Source organism: Dermacentor albipictus, chromosome 1 (genome assembly GCF_038994185.2).
Source record: "Dermacentor albipictus isolate Rhodes 1998 colony chromosome 1, USDA_Dalb.pri_finalv2, whole genome shotgun sequence".
Classification (NCBI taxonomy): Eukaryota; Metazoa; Arthropoda; class Arachnida; order Ixodida; family Ixodidae; genus Dermacentor; species Dermacentor albipictus.
This window is the reverse complement of record NC_091821.1, coordinates 237878500-237901060: the sequence shown is the minus strand read 5'-3', so window position 1 is coordinate 237901060 and position 22561 is coordinate 237878500. Positions and strand designations below refer to the sequence as shown.

At 44.7% G+C, this 22561-nt stretch overlaps 1 protein-coding gene across 2 annotated transcripts in view; it reads left to right on the top strand.

Moving 5' to 3' along the window:
• Positions 1–49: 49 nt before the first annotated feature.
• Positions 50–22561, top strand: part of arm (armadillo) — a 54752-nt gene continuing 32240 nt past the window's right edge. The window contains exons 1-9 of one of the 2 annotated variants that reach the window (XM_065430923.1): positions 50–208; positions 1015–1080; positions 1471–1592; positions 4488–4593; positions 5288–5475; positions 5554–5858; positions 11511–11712; positions 12176–12320; positions 14433–14743. In XM_065430923.1, coding sequence (XP_065286995.1) covers positions 1035–1080; positions 1471–1592; positions 4488–4593; positions 5288–5475; positions 5554–5858; positions 11511–11712; positions 12176–12320; positions 14433–14743 — 1425 coding nt within the window. In that variant the 5' untranslated portion in view covers positions 50–208; positions 1015–1034. Of the gene's footprint in view, positions 209–509; positions 910–1014; positions 1081–1470; positions 1593–4487; positions 4594–5287; positions 5476–5553; positions 5859–11510; positions 11713–12175; positions 12321–14432; positions 14744–22561 lie in introns of those variants that run through there. The other variant, XM_065430924.2, reaches the window with a different exon arrangement.

The following is a 22561-nucleotide window of genomic DNA, read 5'->3' as shown; positions in this document are numbered from 1 at the left end:
CGGTCTACACCGCAAGGGCCTTTCACCTCTCAGACATCTCTGTTAGTTCCACTAGAGCGCGCTGGCTACAGTTATATTTTTGGTCACGTGGTCAAGTTTTGGTGTGCGATGGTTTCGTGACGCCATTTTTGGCTGAACGGAAACGCCAACGATAATCGACTTTTTCGAACATTCAGGCGCTACCTCAGGCTGTGCTGCCTCAACTCTGGTAAGTTGAAGTTACCGTTTGCCGGTTCGAACTTTTGTGCCTGTTACCGTTCGCGTGGGTTGCTCACGTTTCGATACTGTGGCTAAATACCTTCAGTAGGCCTACGCTCGCCGCACATAAATGGGCTTTATCGTTGTGCAATTTGCTGTTACCGGCGGCCTGACGCTTACCAAAGTGTATTAGGAGTCAGATATTTATACGCACTGTAATGAGACTGTTTAAACATTATTTGTTGCAGACCTGGCGAACAGGTTGTTTGACAGCCGCCAGCTGTTGTAATGTGGATAGCTTTAAACATTGTAATGCGTGTGTGAAGTCGTTTATTATTTGCTTGTATGGAATACGTTTGCTCGTGTTGACTGTTTTAAGCTTACACTAAACGGTAGTCGTATGCTCACCCTCTTTGCCCCTTTGTTTTCCTTTTACATTCCTGTGGCAAGCTTCAACTTGCTGTGCCTGGCCGCCGCCGAGTGGTGATGCGTTCGGAGCTTATGCATTTTTTTGTTTTGTTTATCAGCGTTGTGCATAGCGAAAAAATGCATTTTAGGAGAGCGGTCTTCCCAAATAGTGCTCAAAATCTGAATTGCGCGCACGCACACTAATACACAAGTACAGCTGCAAGACTGCTGCTTGATGTGCTTGCCTGTGCATCCACTGTTTTTCGAAGCAGCTTTGTGCTGTTGCGTGAAAGTGTACGTTAGGTGAGGACTGTTGGATCATAGTGCGTTTCGTTTCGATGAAACTTGTAGCTAACATGTGTTGGTATTTTCAGTATCATTACTAATGTCCTTATCTGTTTGTTTCAGGCGATAGCTGAACGACCGGAATGAGCTACCAGATGCAGTCGGGGGCACAACCTGCTGCGCGGTCAAGTAAGTTCAGAAACGTAATGGCTTCCGTGTTCATGTGGCGACCTGCTCAAAATCCTGTGTGCATGGCGATGATGGATTAAATGTTAGCACTACTGTCGTGTAGCGTCAATAATTGATTGCGTTCGTGAGTTAGACGTAAAATTGTTCACCGGAAGTGTTGGATGAATGAAGTGCAAGTTGTTACGCATGCACATTGGTCTTCGGTGGTCCATTTCTTTAACGTCATGCTTCTAAGGATAAATTCGGGATGGACCATGTTTTTTTAAACTGGTGAAACTAGTACCCATCTCGGACTTTAAAAAAAAAAAAAAGACTGCATGTTTTCTAGGAGCACGTGAGTAACACTTTATTACCCGTGCTATATTCTTACTTCGTGACGTCCTTTTGCAGTGAGCCATGGCAACTACTCCAATCCTGGTGACGTGCCAGTCAACCCCAAAGAACAGACCATTCTCTGGCAACAAGGAAATTATCTGGCAGATTCTGGCATTCACTCTGGTGTTACAACTCAGGTGATATTGCTGAAAATATTGATAGCAAATGATACAGCACATTTATACAATGACAGGGCATTTTCTGCACCAAGTGCGTGTTTTCAAGTGCGTTTGATGATTCAGTGCAAACTTTCAGAGTGAGAACTCATTCAGCATTGGTACTGCACATTGTAATGTTTGAGTGTGCTGTTATATTTGTGGAGTTCTCTGCCATGGTTAGCATCACTTGTAGCCTTTATCATAATGGAAGCATAACAAATTGTGTGCTTTTGAGAATTATCAGTGGCCTTTGCATTATGGAATATTTTTGGCCAACTATCAATCTAACCCAGCATCACGTAAGTGACTGAAGTTGTGTGGTTGCCAAAAAGTGGTACTGTGGTTCAGAAATGTGCAGCATTAGAAAGTGGGACCAGTGTCGTCATAGTTGCATGTTAAATTCCATGCAGTTGGCAGCTTTTCTTTCTTCATGTATTCATGAAAATTTTGGCATAATGGTGAAAAAAGGATGGCCATTTGTCACACGGTGCACTTTAGATCGGAGTCAGGCCCTATTGGGATAGAATTTCTTCATTGCAATTGACTCCTTTGCGCAAACTGCAGAAGAAAGGCAATCACTGTCAAGAAGTTCGATCCCAATTGGCTGAATTTTGATCGAAAGTACATGTGACACCGGTATTAGAATGTTTGTCCTACTATGAGCCCCAGTTGCCCTCTGATTCTTATAGAGCAAGTTAGTTGATTGTTGGGATATTAGTAAAGAAAAATATATTTTTTTTTTTCCACTTGCATTCATTGCCATACCTGTATCTGCAAGATTTGCTGTAGCTTGGTGTTATGCTCCACTTACTTTATGTGCCTGTGTGGTAACATATTTCCTGTTTAAACTACTATTTAGAAAGTCTTAAATCTGCATTTGAGGCATTTTCAAGTTGCATATGGCTGTATTGAGGCAGGAAAGTTCTGTGTGTATGTTAAGTGGTAATAACACGAGGGAGAAATCCACCTCTCCATGGCCCGAAGAGCACGCGATGTGACCACTACATTACGCTTTTGCCAGGCGTTGCAGCCCCTCAAAACTCACCACAGGGATGGCAGAGCGTTTGCTTGATAGCTGCAGACGCTCCTCCATCCCCGGGGGAAGGGGCGGGGGGGGGGGGGGAGAACCGCCCAGCCTTCACGCGTGCATCTGTAGGGTGCTGGCGTGCGACCTTGATGCTTGCTGGGAAGTTAGAGGAGGCTCTCTGGAAACATAATAAATGGCGAGAAGTCCCTCGTGAAATACTGCTTAACATGCATGTGTGGTTTGCTGAGAAGCCTACTGTGCATTAAGCCAGCTTTGTCTGACACATCTACCATCTGCTTCATATGCTGGCTTGAAGCTAGCAGTGGGCTTGTCAGTGCAGTTGGTGTGCACTTTTGTTAATTCTAGCGTTGACTCTCGCATATTAGTGAATACTGCTTAATATGCATGTGTGCTTTGCTGAGAAGCCTACTGTGCATCAGGCCAGCATTTGCAGCCAGCTTTTCTGACACATCTAACATCTGCATCATATGCTGGCTTGGAGCAAGTAATGGGCTTGTCGTTGTGGATGGAATGCACATTTTCTCATTAATTCTAGTGCTGACTGTCACAAATTAGTAAATGCTGCTTAATATGCATGTGTGCTTTGCTGAGAAGCCTACTGTGCATCAAGCCAGCATTTGCAGCCAGCTTTTCTGACACGTCTAACACCTGCATCATATGCTGGCTTGAAGCAAGTAATGGGCTTGTCATTGTGGATGGAATGCACTTTTTCTCATTAATCCTAGTGTTGACTCACAAATTAGTAAATACTGCTTAATATGCATGTGTGCTTTGCTGAGAAGCCTACTGTGCATCAAGCCAGCATTTGCAGCAAGCTTTTCTGACACATCTAACATCTGCATGATATGCTGGCTTGAAGCAAGTAATGGGCTTGTCATTGTGGATGGAATGCACTTTTTCTCATTAATTCTAGTGTTGACTGTCACAAATTAGTAAATACTGCTTAACATCATGTGTGCTTTGCTGAGAAGCCTACTGTGCATCAAGCCAGCATTTGCAGCCAGCTTTTATGACTCGTCTAACACCTGCATCATATGCTGGCTTGAAGCAAGTAATGGGCTTGTCAGTGTGGATGGAATGCACTTTTTCTCATTATAGCTATCGCAAGGTAGGTTCATTAGTCGTTCATATCACTTTAAAATCACAGTGCATATGAAACATTTATGACCAAACAAGCTAAATGGTTTGTCAACTCACATATATTGTTAATGGGGTATAGTGCATAAGGGCAACGTCAACTAAAATAAAAATGAATTTTATGAGCATGATTATTACAGGCATAAAGCTGTCAGCTGGCACGTAGTGCTGCACTGTCATGGTTGTGACTCTAGCTGCTATTCATGTACATCACAGCTTTCACTTAACATAACCTTGAAGTTAGTCCATGAGGTTGGCCAGGTGCTACAACTAGAGTAAACATTTTGGCAAGTGCTTGGATGTGTAAAGACTTAATGCATCTAGTACAGGTTGGGGTCTGGATGTCTTGGAATGAGCTGTGCTGCTTGCATAAGTAACTTCACTGGCCTCTTTCTGCTGACTATGTCCCAGTACCATCAGTGAATTTTTGTGAGCTAGCTGTTGCTCTTGATCGGTTTTACTCTCAAGGCCATGCTCTTCATATGTGGGGTTCTTTCTGAAATAAACTTTGTTGGAAGGCAGTACTGTCATCCATCCTTTTGCTCATTGGCGTGTTGCCTACATAGAGCTCAGATCAAGCAATTTCTCTTCACACTGTTTTTGACAGATTGGCAACACAGCTTGTTTCATGGGTCTGCATTTGCATTGTCTGGGTTGTATTGGAAGTATCCCTGTAATCTTTTACGCAGGCACCCTCCATAAGTGGCAAGGAGGATGACTTGGGTGATGAGCAAATGGTGTTTGACTGGGAGCAGCCTGGCTTTGGCCAAGGGTTTACGCCTGACCAAGTAGATGGTGAGTGTGATTTGCAATTGGTCCTTTTCCACTCTCTCTGTACAATCATGGCATGCTGCATGGGAAGCTATATCATGTTGCTACATATGTACAGACAGCATATGCCACATGTAGTCCACATGATGCAATGTGCCTCAAGTAGCACAAATGATGTAGCACAGCTATGGTTCCATGGTGTCACATAGAGGCAGCAGGTGCTACAGTGGGTGCTTGCTTATGCTAATTGTCAATATTCACAGTGGGCATTCGCAGATTTAACTGTCTCATTAGGGTCTTCTCTCTCCCTCGCCATTGCATTTCCTCTAGTGGATGCATGCAGTGTACGAAGAATGTTTAAGATAATGTTAAATCACAGTAAGCATACGTAAAGCTAAGATTAAGATTGAGGTTGTGTAGTGGCTAAAAAGTGTGTTACCTATGGATCCATCATATATGAACCTACATCAACATACATATTCTTGTGTTCGGAAAACAGGTGATGAAAAATTCCTTGACATGGTGCCACTGCATAGCAGATCAATTACCTGGTGAAATGCTCTACTTGTTTTTCCTGTTGTCCATCATTAGTACTTTCATCCACATGCAAGCAGGCTCCACACATTTACCGAAAACCACTATCATGCGCAATAGTTAACATTCATTAATGGTAGTTGTCAAAAAAGATTTCAATAATGAGTTTCTTTGCCTGTTTCAGAGATGAATCAACAGCTGAGCCAAACTCGATCGCAGAGGGTGCGCGCCGCAATGTTTCCCGAAACACTGGACGAAGGAATCGAGATACCGTCGACTCAGTATGACCCTGCACAGCCAACTGCTGTGCAGCGTTTGTCTGAGCCGTCGCAGATGTTGAAGCATGCTGTCGTGAACCTCATCAACTACCAGGTAAACTATTGTGTGATGTGCATTGAGCGCTGCACTTTGTGTACTCACTAAGGGATAAAATTTGTGACACTTTTATAGGATGATGCCGACCTGGCTACCCGAGCCATTCCAGAGCTAATAAAATTGCTGAACGATGAAGACCAAGTTGTTGTTAGTCAAGCAGCGATGATGGTCCACCAGCTGTCGAAGAAGGAGGCCTCTCGCCACGCTATCATGAATTCTCCGCAGATGGTAGCGGCTTTGGTAAGGGCCATGTCCACGTCCAATGACCTGGAGACCACTCGATGCGCTGCAGGGACCTTGCACAACTTGTCCCATCACCGCCAAGGTTTATTAGCCATCTTCAAATCTGGAGGGATACCTGCTCTGGTGAAATTGCTCAGGTGAACATGCTTCATGATTGTGTCATGAATGTATCTTAAGTGTTAGTCGGTCATGCTGACTGTCAGGGTTTTTTCATCTTCAAGGGCAAGTGTGTTCTAATGTATAGACACAGGTTTGAGATACCTTTTGCTGCTTGAAATTGGGGCATGAGATGTTATTTGTACATTGCTGTGGGCACATTTAGTGTTGTAATAAGTTCTTGTTTGCATTGCTTGTGTAATTGCGCTTCTTATTATACAATATAAATGGTGCACTTATACATGAAGATCTTGCAAATATGAAATTTGGACATGGAAAAAAAATAGGAAAATATATTTTCCTATATGCTAGCACTTCATGAACAGAGCATAGAACTTCACTGTATTTTGTTATCCAAATACCATGTTTGAGTACTGCATATTCTTGTGTAACGGCTGAACCCTTAAATTTCGGCCTAAATAAATTTGAAAAAGCTATTCATGCATGGGTTGCGCAACAGCATCTCCACATGATACCAAAACAGTATACAGATCCGTATCGGTCTCCTTTTCTGTTATAATCGCAGTTGATCTTCTGGCGAGAAGCTTGTTGACTTAATCATTGGCGTCTTCGCGAAATTCGTTTCCTGGCACCTCATGGCTTGTGCTGTTGCTCTTTGGCCGAGCACTCTTTCGTAGACATCTGCACCCCACTGAATATGCGCGATTTGTGCACATGAGGCTTCTGGCACTTTGTGCCTGTGTTGTGTCTCCTACACTAATACATGCGCATATAACACATGCAGCACTATTGACTGTATTTTCACATTTTGCATGATACCCTAGTTTTATTCATTGTGCAGCCTTATGTGCTGCACGATGCCTGAGCACACATTTGAGGACTGCTTCATCCTGTAATATGCTTGTGGCAAGCCAGATCTTGGTGGCTTAAGCATCACAACGAAGGTCAGCGATTATGAGTAGGGTAGCAAACGAAGCTGAAATGAAGGCTTCCCAAGGTCTTTGCGTAAGGTGGCAGGCACATCGGTTTCTCAAAAGCAGATAGAAAGATGTTAACATGTTACTCGTGCATGAGCTGCACGCAAGAAATGGTTCAAATTTGAGGAAAAAACAACAAAAACAAGAAAAATTATATATAATGCAACCATCTATATTGCACAGAAGGGATTCCTAAAGTAATACAGTAACAATGCCTTTATTTCAAGAACAAACCACTTCTGTCTGCTTGCCCAAGCCATCCGAGGGCTTGATGGGCCGTGCACAGTTTGTCAACGACACAAACATTCTAAGACTAAGTACATGTTGTACTAGACAGGTTTAGAAAATTGATTGAACAAATTTAAAAAATGGGGATTTAACATGTTTGCATTTATCAGCCCTATGAGCATCATCTGGTGTGTCATTGAAAATGGGAGGTTTACCGTATTTACTTGCATAATGATCGCACCCGCCGTGGTTGCTTAGTGGCTATAGAATTGGGCTGCTGAGCACGAGGTTGCGGAATCGCATCACGGCTACGGTGGCCGCATTTCGAAATGCGAAAACACCCGTTTACTTAAATTGAGGCGCACATTATAAAGAACCCCAGGTTGTTCAAATTTCCAGTCCCCTACTACGGCGTGCCTCATCAGAAAGTGGTTTTGGGCTGTAAAACCCCATAATCTAATTTTTTTTATAATCACACTCGCGTAAGGATAGCACCGCTGAATTTTGTCATCAAAATTAGATTTTTTTTTTCTGTGTAATGATTGCACCCCAAACTTGCCGCAGCGATATGTCGTGTGCCAAGTCTAGCTAATAATGATCGCGCTTACCATCTGTTGAATGCTACGCGAACGACTCTTCAAGATAAACCAAGCGGTCTGCACGCACCAAACATTATTAGCAGATGCCCGATTTCATTCCTTTCATCACTTTTCCGCACATCCATGACAAAAAAAAAAAAAGCTTCAACCAAACTTGCCTTTATTATGTGTAGGCTTTATATTGGTTGTGGTCAACAACAACAAAGGCGCCTTTCGATTCTTCTCGTCTGCACTCATGGGCACGCAACAAATTGTGAGCGGCAACGATAGCAGCCACGTTTACACTGATACATCAGAATTAGAAGTGTACCCTATTCATGCACTGACGCTTGTAACACAGCTAAGATATTCGCCCACCTTTAGCTGAAACGTGTCGTATTAGGATAGTAGTGAAGACTGCTAGGATAGTAGTGAAGACTGCTGTTTTCAGTGTGCTGTCCATGCGTTTCTATATCACTGGCAGCTAAGCGTGCCCATCTGTTTCTGTCCCCTCAAAGTGAACATGGCTATGTTATTGCTGCATAGTTGCCGATATTAACGATATTATTCATTACTGATACGGAAGAAACTGTTTCAATGCACATAATGTACTCGTGTGAAGAAAAAAAAAATCTGTCGGCTTGCTCCGCCGGCCGCCATTTTTGTTTTGGTGTCCTGCATTATGTACAGCGTCAGCCGCTTATTTGTTGGCCTGTTGTCACCCCGCATCAAACGCGGGATGAAAAAAAAATTTTTTTCTTTTTGCGGGAAATTTAACTCGCGTAATGATCGCACCCCTGAATTTGCGTAAATTTTTTTGACAAAAAAGTACGATCATTATGTGAGTAAATACGGTATATGAAGCATGGACATGTTTACCTTATTGTGTGTGGACACTAGTGACAAAGCATTGGCTCGAACAAAGTTTATGAGCATGTTGAATGGCACACAAGTATCTTTTGTCTGCGTGTACAGTCGAATCTCGATAATTCAGACTTTAAAAGGAGCCTGAACATTTTTCAATTAAACGAAGTTCGAATTGAAGGAGGCTCATTGAACGGAGGACTTGCATGCAGTGCTGTTGTGCGGCACATGTGCACTGGGATAGCACACGAGTAACGAGTTCTCGAAGTGTGGCTTCACGGCAGCATAGTGTATGCTGTCGTGACCATGAAGCCACACTTCTAGACAAAAATTTTTGCTTTTGTGAAGCTGCCCCTCAAGGCAAAATTCGCAGCCTAGACTGTAGTGAAAAAATTTTTTGAATTTGTTTGCCAAATTGTGGTGCTTGCAATGGGAGCAGCAAGACAGCAGCAGTTGGTGCTGCCAGGTTGGAGCTGCCACGCGAGTTTGCGCTGCAGAGAACATTGTCGGCAGCGTGGTACGTTGGAATTACTGTTGTAAATACGTGTGCATTTGAATTACGGGGCATTTTTGCACATTGAAATGCGCAAACTTTTGACAGAACGATAGCGTCGGCTTGAATACAGTGGAAATTGTAATTAAAGGGTGATGCTACTCGGAACAAATTTTTCTTTTTTTTCAATTTGTACTAGATTTGAAGATACTGCCATAGTTCTTTATGTAGATGTCAAACTTGCCATTAGTTTTTCTGTAGCTGCTATATTTTTTTAGTTATGTCCTACACAACTGCAAGCTATATTAATCTTCACAGGCACTTTCTTGTGTCTAAAATTTTCAAAATGCATCGTGCTGTAGCTTATTTAGCTTGTCGTAGACTGCAAAGTGCTGATATCTATCCAAACAGCACGTGCAATTACTGGAACTATGCAAGAATAATTCGGACACTTCAATTTTTTTCACGATCCCTTAATACAATATAATAATAATCGTTGTACTTACTATAACCTTGTACTTTTGCAACTACTGCCTACAGATGTCTTAAAGTAGATATCAGCATTCTACATATCCTGAAGAATATGAATGTCAAATTTCATTAGTATGACAAGTGCACAAGGTTATTCTCATGGTATTGTGAAATAAGTTAGTTGAAATTTACTAATCTTTTTTTGCATTGTACCACTAATTATACATGCTGGTTGGATAGATATTGGCACTTGGGAGTCTACGAAGAGCTAAACAAGCTACAGCACAATGCTTTTTGAGAAAATTTAATACAGAAGAAAGTGCCCGCAAAGATCAGTGTATTTTGTCATTTTGTAGGACGTAACTCAAGAAATGTAGCAGCTAGACAAAAACTTGACATATTCGAAATCTGCTTGAAGAACTCTCCGATCGACTCAATTTTCAAACCTCTAGTGAAAATAATTTTTTTTAGTAGCATCTCTCCTTAATGAGATTTCGTTGCGCATACTTACTACACTTTCAGCATACAGTGCAGAGAAGGATGGAGTACTTAATTGAATAAAGGTATTGCGATCTCCTCATGCATGTGACTAAAAATAGTCACTTTTCTTGTACTGGAACTCGGAACAACAGAAAAACAAATGCCATTACGTAGCTCACCATAAAGGAATGCATGAATAATCGCTCTTCTTGTCTGAGAGTGACCGCTCCAAGGCTTATCTTATTCGAGGCTCATGCGGCTGTTTTAAAAGGTATCACTCATCTTTGCGCACTAGAGCTTGTGTAAGCATTGCTATATTTTTCTGAAGACTGTTCAAAATTTTTGTAGCTGAAATTTTGTTTCTATAACCAGAAGTTCTTTCACCATCCATTGATGAAATGAGATGTGGACTGCTTAGTGTACCCGTGGATATATGTTGGTGCCATATGACAATACTCAATTGCTCTAAAGAAAACACCACATAAAGTGGAACCCCAATTATGACATTCTCGGAACCATGTGAAAACATTGTATAACCTGGGCGTTGTATAATCCAAACAACAAAATTGTCTAATATTCCGTGGTTTTGTGTGAAAGAGTTGCGAGGAGTATCAATCTAAGATAAGGGTAATAGTCTCCAGAACTTGTAAACCAGTACTGCCAAAAAGGTTAAGGCAAAAAGAATACTACATTGCCGGTGCTAATCACGCTTTATTGAAGAAATTTAGCATACTGTGTACCATGTTTTGTGTCCGCCGGCATGCTAAAGCGTTGTTTTTTCATTTACCGACTCAAAAATCTGTAAATTTCTTATAGCCTCTCTTTTAGCCATGCAGCAAGAGCTGTCTTTCTCAGGTGCCGCAACATTCCCAAGGGGGTCACCTACTCCATCTACTCCTGCGTAGATGAATATACGAATGTTGTCGATGCTATGCAGGACATCTGTGAACGTAGGCACAGTGTCGTCCTAGTCTGAGACGACAGCCAGCAGTGTCAGCATATGATGACCGCCAGGAAACGAAAAACCCAGTGACAGGAAGTCTTGTGCATTGACAGTAAACAAAGCTCCAAACTGTGTGTGTAAACACGCGTATCTGATACAATCTGCATCCCTCCTGATGGCTAAGTGGCTCCATCTTCGCACATGCTTTTAGGTTTTCCGTACATGCTAGGGTGGTATTCTTGGGCGATAACTTTCACAGATGGTTTCACATTTGTGAGGCTGTGTGAAGCAAAACAAAGCCGAACAATGACGATGGTCAGTGAGACAAGTTAATTTCGTGGCTGGCACCGCACTGGTAATAAATCCTGAATACTGGGTTTTGCACTGTGCCACGAAACACCTGTTCTGGTGCACTTTCATATTTAAGTGCTGAAAAATGTATTACTTGCAATGCTCAGAATTCTGTAGTAAATGTGCATTATTTAAATCTGACTTGGGACCTCCTCCCACTTGGAACTTGGGACCTCCTCCTGTGTATAAATATTGTTCCACTTTTGCATATTATGTCAACAGAAATTGATGACATGTGTTGGGGCCAAGCTTTCTAAATGAGCTGCTCGGTTTTATTCAATCTGCAGCTCACCAGTGGAGTCCGTGCTTTTTTATGCGATCACCACTTTGCACAACTTGTTGCTGCATCAAGAAGGCTCAAAAATGGCTGTTCGTCTTGCTGGTGGTCTTCAAAAAATGGTGTCCCTTCTTCAGAGAAACAATGTCAAGTTTTTGGCCATTGTCACCGACTGCTTGCAGATTCTTGCCTATGGAAACCAAGAAAGCAAGGTAAAGTTCTTCTCCTGCAAAGTATGCTTGCAGTCAGTGTACACATTGCCTTTATGAAAAGGAGCATGTGAGCGAATGGCCTGTGATCTACTGTGGCTGCTCATGTGCCACCACCACACAGTTCCAGCAAGCTTGAAAAAGGATAGCAGCAACTTTAGGCGCCACTTCGAGCTTTCTTTACTCAGCAGTGTCTTGACGTTCATAAATCTTCCAGTGGCTGATAGCTGCCTCTTGTAACTGTCGTGTGCAATTTGGGCTCGCGAGTTCCTTTTCGCAAAGATGCTGAGTGAACACTTGGTTTATGTGCTGTATGAAACCTTGTGACGGGGACATCTTATATTTAGTTGAAGTGTGCTTAAGTGATTAAAGTAGTCAAAGAAGTGTTGAAACTTTGAATACTTTGTGAGCATTTTGCTTCTATTGTAAAGCATGGCTCATGTTTGGGTGCATGCTCTCTGTGCAGCTGATCATTCTGGCCAGTGGTGGACCAGCAGAATTGGTCCGCATTATGCGTTCCTACACCTATGAAAAACTTCTTTGGACCACTTCAAGGGTGCTCAAGGTGTTGTCCGTGTGTTCTAGCAACAAGCCGGCCATTGTTGAAGCAGGTACATAACTGCTTATTTTTTTATCCTTTTGGCAGTTGTGACAGGCTTGTCACTTACACCATTCTGACAGAAAATTTTGGCACGCAGTTAAGCATGTAACTGACACACTGCTCTGAAATGAAAGTTAAAATCCATATTTAGAACTGAAAAGTTCATTAGCTAGTGGTTTAAAGTATTTTAAATTCAGATAAAGCTTGTAGCTCGGGGTCAACTGTGATTTCTCTGTTCAAATACATGTAAAATGCGAAAATGTTTTTGAGAGAACTGCTGGACCAATTTGAATGAAATTTGTTGCAATTGAAAAAGTTAAATACCAGTGACTTGAAGGTGACTAGGATTTAGTGCCTGAAATTTTTAGAAAAATTTCTGAAAATTGGTATGTTTAAAAAAAGAAAAGCATGAACTTTACAAATCAGTAACTCTGCATGAAAAATGGATATCGCAGTTCTATGAGCATCGGTGATTAGAGCATCTAAACTGGACAAAGTAGTTATATGAGTTTCCAGCTTACGTGAAATGGTTCATATTTATGAAGGTGTTGCAGAAAATCCACTCGCAAATTAATGGTAAATTTCAGAGTTGGTGTGTAATACATCAATTTTGACTGTTTTAGATGTGTAAATGAACGCAGCTTCCCGAATTGTGAAAGAGTAATCTTATTCATTCGAACTCTCTTAATTTGAGCTTCCAGTTTATGTGAACAGATGCTGTGTACCTGTCAGAATTGTTTATTTTATTGTGAAAAGACAGCTGGTAATTCGAATGCGTAAGCGCTTGCGATGGTTAATTCAAACATATTTGCTGACCATGCTTTCAGCAGCGCGAACTCTCATGACGGTGCCTCTGACCCAGCAGTCTCCTGAAAGTACTGTATTTTGGCTTACGAAAACTTCAAAAATTTAGTATAGAGCAGAGGTGTTGGGTTTTTTCCTTGAGGTGCAGCTTCACAGCAGCGAAAGTACACATCTAACGTATCAGTGTAAACGTGGCCACTATCGTTGCCGCTCGCGATTTGTTGCATGCCCACGAGTGCAGACCAGAAGAATCGAAAGGCGCCCTTTATGTTGTTGACCAAAACCATTATGAAGCCTACAAATAATAAAGCCGAGGCAAGTTTGGTTGAAGCTTTTTTTTTTTTCTGTCATGGAAGTGCGGAAAGTGGTGAGAGGAATGAAATGGGGCATCTGCTTAATAAGAAGGTTATGTGCATGCAGACCACTTGGTATGTCTTTAAGAGTCGTTTGCGTAGCATTTGACAGATGGTAAGCGCGATCATCATTAGCTAGACTTGGCACACAACATATCACTGCGAAAAGTTCTGGGTATGATCATTACACGGGAAAGAAAAAAGGAATTTTGACAACAAAATTCAGGGGTACGCTCATTACGCGAGTGCGATCATCATGCGAGTAAATAAGGTACTCAGTATTATGCGAAAATATTGAATCTACGCACGGCCCTAGTTACAATGAAGTAATTTCGGCACCACCCCTTCACTTTCGTTACAGTAGGGTTTTAGGGTATACTGTGCAAAAGTTTGTTTTTGGTAGCAGTTTGCGAATATTCGAAACTTTGAATATTTGATTCAAATCTGTCAGTATTCATTCGATTCGTAAGACACTTCTGCTATGAGAAATAGTCGAACCCTCAGAAATTACTGCTGCCGGTTCTTTAGGTCAGCTTTATTTAATCCAGTGCAGTGTGCTGGTTTTCTTATTATGAACCAGCCTTGTGCATTTCAAGTTTAAGTAAGTCCACCAACAAATGATAGGAACATAGAAAAAAAATAATTAACCAGATTGTGCCAAACTGCTGCATTCAAGACACAAGATTATTTGAAAACCAGGAAATTGTCCATCAGAGGCAGCTGAACTAATAATTCCTCAAGGGAGTGCTGCAGTCTGTCATGGTGCTTTCTTCTAAGAGCTTAGATATCGACCTCCCCCTCAAGGTGTGCATATTGTGTGACAGCACTACTAAGGCAGACTGGCAGATGGGCTTGTGCTCGGGTTGTTACTAAGTCGCATGTTTTTTATTCTTTTTCGTAGATAGTGTAAGTGGAATGTAGGGCTGTGGTTTCGTTCACTACATGTTGTTCTGTTGTCCATTTAGGTGGAGTGCAGGCCACGTCGATGCACCTGGGGCATCAAAGCCAGCGGCTGGTGCTGAATTGCCTGTGGACGTTGCGCAACCTTTCGGATGCTGCACTCAAGCAGGAGAGCCTAGAGCCTTTGCTGGCCAGTCTGGTCCAGCTGCTGGCAAGTGGTGACATCAACGTGGTGACTTGCGCTGCGGGCATCCTTTCCAACTTGACCTGCAACAACCACCGCAACAAAGTGACCTTATGTCACGTAGGGGGCATTGAGGCCCTTGTACGCACAGTTATCCAGGCAGGAGACAGAGAGGAGATCACAGAGCCTGCTGTGAGTGCCCGTTTTGATGTTCACAGCCTATGTTTGTGCAATTAAATTGCAAGATGGCAGTTGACTACCATGTGCTCACCAGCATGTGCTCACCAGTATGCCATAAGGTATCAGTGAGGCAGTCCTCGCTGTTGTCGCATATAAAGACATTTGTGTAGTTATTGGAAATATTTAGAGGGAAGGCACTGAAAGCTCATGAGCAGGAGAATAAATTGCATGTTAATAAGTGTGATGCTTGTGTATTAGCGGAAATCTGCCGCATTGCTGCATACTTGCCCTGTGCTAGTATTTAAATTGCTTCCTGCAACCAGGGTTCATGAGGGTCCTTGAAACCCTTGAAAATCCTTGAATTTGAAAAGGTCGTTTTCAAGGCCTTGAAAGGCCTGGAATTTTTGCAGATCCTTGAAAATCCTTGAATTTCCCAAATTTTTATTTTTTAATGAACTTCCAGTGATTGTATTTGAGAAAATTGCAACCCTCCTGAATTCCTACTGCGATTTTGTTAAAAATATGGTGCAAGTTTCTTACAAAGTCAAGTAAGCACGTGCCTAGTGTGCGCCAGTAAACGTGCGTGCCAACAATGCCCGGAAATGCAAATTTCAGCGGTCATGGCTGAACGACAACTACCGAGAGTGGCTTGCACCGTATATTTCAAATCCGCACAAGGTAAAATGCAAAGTTTGCTGCAAATGTTTTGACATTACTGCCATGGGCGGGAGTCGGCACTAAAAAGCCACCTAAGAAGTGCAAAGCGTAGAGAGCACATGCAAGCCAACGGGAGTAGCTGCATGATAAGGAGCTTCCTGACGATCTCTAAATGTCAAGCGAATTAACCACAGCCAGGGCCATCGCAGTCGTCAAACTTTATGGATGGATGCAAGAAGCATGAACTTGTGTTTGACGCAGAAATTTTTGTTGATATTGTTACGTAGGAAGACACCGACGAAAAGCTATTTACAAGTATATTTACAAGGCAATACGCCGCAGTTGACCAAGAGGCAACAGCCCGCGCTAGCTTCCAATCGTCGTCTTCGTCTTCTTCCTGCGCGGCTCTTCATCAGTGGGAATACGACCCCGTAGCATTACCCCCGGCGGCAAAAGCGCCGTCCTGGAGCGACTAAAGGCTGGACTCTGAAGCAGTGTAGTAGCTCTTGAGCCTACTGACGTGCACATCACTGGACGCCAGAGTAGATGACGAGGTTGAGCTCACAGGAGCAATTTCGTAAGTCACAGGTGTCACCTGGCGAAGCACGCGGTAGGGCCCTGTGTATCGCGAAAGGAGCTTTTCGGAAAGTCCAACGTGACGACAGGGCGACCACAGGAGCACGAGTGCACCAGGCAAAAACTGTACGTCACGGTGGCGGGCGTTGTACTGACGCTGCTGCGTGGTTTGCGAGTCCGTCAGTCGAGCACGGGCAAGCTGGCGTGCATGATCGGCGAGGGCGATGGCGTCGCGCGCATACTCGGTTGTTGAGGTCGCAGCAGGAGGAAGTACCGTGTCAAGGGGCAAGGTCGGTTCGCGACCGTAGAGTAGATAAAATGGAGAAAATCCGGCGGTGTCGTGCCGGGAAGAATTGTAAGCAAAGGTGACGTAAGGAAGGGCAACGTCCCAGTCGTGGTGGTCCTTCGAAACGTACTTGGACAGCATGTCGGTAAGGGTACGGTTTAAGCGCTCTGTCAGGGCATTGGTTTGAGGATGGTATGAGGTAGTCAGCTTGTGTTGAATAGAGCAGGAACGCACAATGTCGGCGATAACTTTCGAGAGGAAGTTACGACCACGGTCAGTAAGCAGCTGTCGCGGGGCGCCATGCACTAAGATAATGTCACGCAAGAGAAAGTCCGCGACGTCAGTGGCGCAACTGGTAGGTAGAGCCCGCGTGATAGCGTATCGGGTGGCGTAATCAGTTGCGACGGCTACCCATTTGTTCTCAGAGGATGACGTGGGAAAGGGACCGAGGAGGTCTAATCCAACACGAAAAAACGGTTCCACAGGGACGGCAATCGGCTGGAGAAGACCGGAAGGTAGCACCTGAGGCGTTTTCCGACGCTGGCAGGGATCACAGGCAGCAACATAGCATCGGACGGAGCGAGCAAGACCAGGCCAATAGAAGTGGCGGCGGACGCGGTCGTACATGCGGGTTACGCCAAGATGTCCTGCAGTGGGTGCGTCATGCATCTGAAAGAGCACAGTCTGTCGTAGATGTTGTGGCACGACAAGAAGATCAGGGCCGTCAGGGAGGAAGCTCCTTCGGTACAGAATGCTGCCCTGGAGGACATATCGGCGAACGGATGCGTCGGTAGGTGCAGAGCGCAGACGCTCGATGAGTACTCGCAGCGATAGGTCTCGGTACTGCTCATCGGCGATGTTAGCGAAGGCAGACACAGAGAAAATGCCGTCGGCGGTACTACTGTCGGCGTCGTCAGGCTCGTCTACCGGGTAGCGAGACAGGCAGTCAGCGTCCTTGTGTAGTCGGCCAGATTTGTAGGTGACAGAGAACGAATATTCTTGGAGGCGTAAGGCCCAGCGACCAAGTCTTCCTGAAGGGTCTTTCAATGAGCATAACCAACAAAGCGCGTGATGGTCTGTGATAATGGAAAAGGGTCGGCCATATAAGTATGGGCGGAACTTCGCAACCGCCCAAACTAGGGCCAGACACTCACGCTCAGTGATCGAATAGTTGCGCTCCGCGGGCGAGAGGAGCCTGCTGGCGTAAGTGATAACACGGTCGTGGCCACGCTGGCGTTGTGCCAGTACTGCGCCAATTCCGTGACCGCTGGCATCAGTACGGACTTCGGTAGGCGCAGAAGGATCGAAGTGGGCCAGAACGGGGGGCGTTGTGAGAAGATCGATGAGAAACGAGAATGCAGAGGCCTCGTTATCGCCCCACTGGAAAGGGGCGTCTTTTTTCAAAAGCTCGGTTAGTGGTCGTGCTATGGCCGCGAAATTTTGGACGAAACGGCGGAAGTACGAGCAAAGGCCGATGAAGCTGCGCACATCCTTGACACACTTCGGAACAGGGAAGTGCGTAACAGCATGGATCTTGCCTGGGTCCGGTTGGACTCCGTTCGCGTCAACGAGATGTCCAAGGACGGTAATCTGGCGACGGCCGAATTGGCACTTCGATGCGTTGAGTTGCAGACCGGCTCGCCGAAAAACGTCCAGGACTGCTGAGAGGCGCTCGAGGTGCGTAGCGAATGTTGGGGAGAATACTATAACGTCGTCTAAGTAGCACAGGCACGTGGACCATTTGAAACCGTGAAGAAGGGAGTCCATCATGCGTTCAAAAGTGGCAGGAGCGTTACATAGACCGAACGGCATCACTTTGAATTGATAAAGACCGTCGGGTGTTACAAAAGCAGTCTTCTCGCGGTCGAGATCGTCCACGGCAATCTGCCAATAGCCGGAGCGAAGGTCAATAGAGGAGAAATAGCGAGCTCCGTGGAGGCAGTCAAGGGCGTCATCAATCCGAGGTAGGGGATACACGTCCTTTTTGGTAACCCTGTTAAGGTGCTGATAATCCACGCAAAAGCGCCATGAGCCATCCTTCTTTTTTACCAGCACAACCGGTGACGCCCATGGACTACATGACGGTTCAATAATGTTCTTGGCAAGCATTTTGCGAACTTCAGTGTGAATCACTTGACGCTCAGCCGGTGATACTCGATACGGGCGGCGATGAATAGGAGGGGCATCTCCGGTATTAATGCGATGTTTAACAGCTGTTGTTTGGGCCAAAGGACGATCGTTAAAGTAAAAAATATCTTGGTAGGAAATCAGAACGCGGTAGAGCGCACGAGCGTGCTCAGACGGCATGTCGGGTGCAATCATTTTCTGTAAGTTGGCGATGGTACAAGGATAACGTGGTACAAGGCGATGGTAGAGGAGGATCGGTAGAATTGTCGTCTATGGAAATCGATGCTACAGAGTGATCCTCGAATGAGCAAAGTTGGGCCAGAGACATCCCGCGTGGCAGTACTTGTGTCGTCAAGGAAAAACTGACCACTGGCAGGCAGACGCAATTCGCCGTAATAGATAAAATAGTATGAGGTAGTGTGATCCCGTGTGTAAGGAGGACGTCTTGCATAGGGACGTCTTGTTCGTAAAGGCTGATCTAGTCCTCGACGTCTTCCCCATCTTTTGCCGAGAATACGCCAGGATCACGGGGAGCGGAGAGGGTGATGTAGGTCGTCGAAGTGGCAGCAGGTGTCGGAGCCGGTGGAGTCGGGTTGGCGTCGCCGGGAGCCATGAAGGTAGGCTCGACGGACCGTCCACTGCGAAGCTCCGTGACGAGGTACAGGGAACGTCCACCTCCACCAAATATGTTACGTAGGAAGACACCGACGAAAAGCTATTTACAAGTATATTTACAAGGCCGCAGTTGACCAAGAGGCAACAGCCCGCGCTAGCTTCCAATCGTCGTCTTCGTCTTCTTCCTGCGCGGCTCTTTGTCAGTGGGAATACGACCCCGTAGCAATATTGAAGGTTATAACATCGCACTATTCATACCACTCGTCATCGCAGGTGAATGAATTGTTTCAAAGGATGTTTCCAGACAGTGAGGTGGTACAATCTTTCACATGCGGAGAGCAGAAGTGCTCGTATATCGCGTGCCATGGTTTGAGGCCATTCTTTCCTCTCTGTGGCGGGAGATAGAGAAAAGTGACTACTATGGTGTCTTGTTCGATGAATCTCTCAATGAGAATTGCCAGAAAAAGCAAATGGATGTTCATCTAAAGTACTGGGATGCATCACAGTCCGTCACCGTACGCTACTTCACATCTGCGTTCATGGGCCAGGGCTGAAGATCTGCAAGAAAAACTGCTTGGTGCCTTAGAACCACTTCCGCTACGTAAAATAGTGCAAGTATCAATGGACTGACCCAATGTGAATCCCAAGGCATTCAAAGGCCTGCAGGAGCACCTACAGAAGAACATTCAGGGGAGGTGCTTAGACTTGGGCAGCTGTAGCTTGCACGCTGTGAATAATGCCTACAAGGCAGGTCTTGCAGCTAGCAAATGGAGCTTGGACATTTTGCTCTCAAGTATGAGCAGGCTTTTTTTTTATGCACCTGCCCGGAGAGAAGACTTTGTAGCTGTCACTGGACCAATTCTGTTTCCTCAAGTTCTGTGTACATCGGTGGATCGAGAACGTCCCAGTGATAGAGCGGGCTCTGCTTCTCTGGCCTAACGTCAAAGAGTATGTGGAAGTGGCAAGAAGCAAGGAAGTGAACCATCCCAAGTGTGCTTCTTTTCAGAATGTTTGTGACTTTCACTGTGACCCACTAGTGGTAGCAAACCTCAAGTTTGCACTTCTTATTGCGATGACCTTCCAGCCATTTTTGACAAGCTTTCAGACAGATAAGCCAGTTATGTTCTTCTTGGCAAAGGACCTTGAGAATATTGTCAGAAAACTGCTAACAAAGTTTCTCAAGTCTTCTGTTCTCTGTTCATCAGTGGAAATCACTGGCCTCCTGAAGATTGACTTTGAAGATTTAAGCAACCATGTGCCACTCGAGAAGATAGATGTTGGTCACACAGCCAAGCAGCTTCTTAAAAGCCACACAGTAAGTGTGAAAGCCGCATTTGCATTTCGCATGCAGTGCAAGGAGTTTCTTCTAAGTCTCACAATAAAGATCCTGGAGAAGAGTTCCCTGCGATATCCCATTGTGAGAGGCTTCTCTTTACTAGACCCCAGGCAGATGTCATCGAAGCCGGATGAGTGTCTGGAAGGCTTAAAAAGAGTTCTGGAAGCACTCATTTCAGCAGAAAGAATCCATGAGCATTCAAGGGATAATGTGCTTGCACAGTTAATTGAGCTGCTACAGGAGCGCAAATACGAGTTGCAGCCATTTGAAAGGAGCTTGCACACACTTGACAAATTTTTCTATGAACTTTTAAAGGTTGGCTGAGCATATGCCGAGCTTTGGAGGGTTGGAAAACTGCTGCTTGCACTTAGTCATGGCCAAGCAAGTGTAGAGAGAGAATTCAGCGTGAATCACCAGGTTTCAGTAGAGAACATGAAAGAAGTGCCTCACATTTCACATCGCATTATCTGTGATGCTGTACACTTAGCAGGTGGCATTTTCAATGTGCCCATCATCAAGAAATTGAGAGCATCTGTGGCCTCTGCGAGGAACCAATACCAGGCCTTTTTGGAAACACAGAACAAGCAGGAGCGTGAAGGTGGGAAACAGAGGAAGACACACTGCATTGATGAAGAGATTGAAACTCTCAGAAGGAAGAAAAAGAAACTAGGAGCCGCGGTTGCAGAATTGACAGCTTCAGCAGACTCATATGCAGAAAAAGCGGAGACAACCAGTGACCCGATTTGCATAATGAAGTTAAACAGCCTAACGAAGACTGCCAAGAGAAAGCTGCAGGAGATCTTGGACATTGACGTAAAAATTCAGGAGAAGCAAAAAGAGGCCACCTAAGGACTGAGAGAGTGTTTGTTGCTTGGTTGATCTGCTTTAGCAAATGTTTGCATCTTCTAACACACTGAAAGTGGTCATGCATGTAACTCCGACAAACAGTGATGAATAATTGTAAAAAAAATGAAAGTATCGCTGGAGCCATAGTTTTGTCTGAAGACAAGTTTCTTTGTTAAAACGTTGGCTGCAGCGACAATCCCCCTTTTCAGAGAATTCTCATCATTTCGAGCCTCTGTCTACCCCTGAACATCTGCCTATCTCGATTTCTAACAGAATGTGGCCCTTGAAAATCCACACACAGGGCCTTGAAAGCCCTTGAAAACCCTTGAATTTTTGTCATATACACCAGCATGAACCCTGTGCAACGATGTTATTGCCAGCAGGTAGTAAGTGCCCTGCCTGTATTGTTACCACTGCAATCTAATTACATGGAGTAATTTCTTAATAACTTTTAGCTTCTGAAGCACCATTATTTCGAGGTTTGCACACCTCCTTGAAGACCCTTGAACTTGAATAAAGGAATTCAAGGCCCTTAAAACTCCTTGAATTTCCTTGAAACACTTCGGCAATAACAGAGGGAACGATGGCAAAAAGTCCAACCTCGTAGCCGACATCTTTTTGCGGTCGTAGCAGCACTGCCAAGCAACTTCTCCTTCGCATTCCAAGTACTGCACACCGTATTCAATGGTAAATCCCTCTCATGTGCCATTGCCGACTTCTTTATGCCACGTTTGATAGCACAAATTATGTCCAATTTTTCTTCTGTGCTGAGCATCCGGTTTTTGTCTGAGCTTTGGCATAACGCAAGTCATGCAATGATGGAAGTGCTATGCCAATTGTGCTACAGTGGAATCTTGATGATACGAATCTCACGGGGTCACGAAAAATATTCGTATTAGTCAAAATTCGTATCATCGAAACAATTAAAATTAGCTAAATTAAAGGGTCAGAGGGTGCACTCAGGCACACGTACGTAAAAAGCATTTATTTCTTGAAGAAAAAGTCTCTAATGTCCTGCTCCTTTTTCTTTGTCAGGTCACTTAGCAGACTTTGTTCAAATCCATGAAAACGTGTGCACGTGTCGTCGCTGATTTCATCCGCGGCCATAGCGCGCCTCAGAACTTCGAGCGCGTGCAGTGTTTCAGCCACCGGCGGTGGTCCTTCGCCGTCGCCCACATCTAAGAAAGAACGCGGTCCGAAGCACAACAGCTACTCCGCCCGATGGCACGCGGAAAAGCACAAAAGCAACAAATGTGGCACCGCTTCAAACTCTTCGCGCCCATTCGTGGCCTCCGTGCTGTCCGGTGCCGCGTCCGCGCCTCCGCACCAAAAGAGAAAGGGAGAAATCGCTTGACTACGCGCTGTCCTTTTTCGCGGCTGTCGGTAG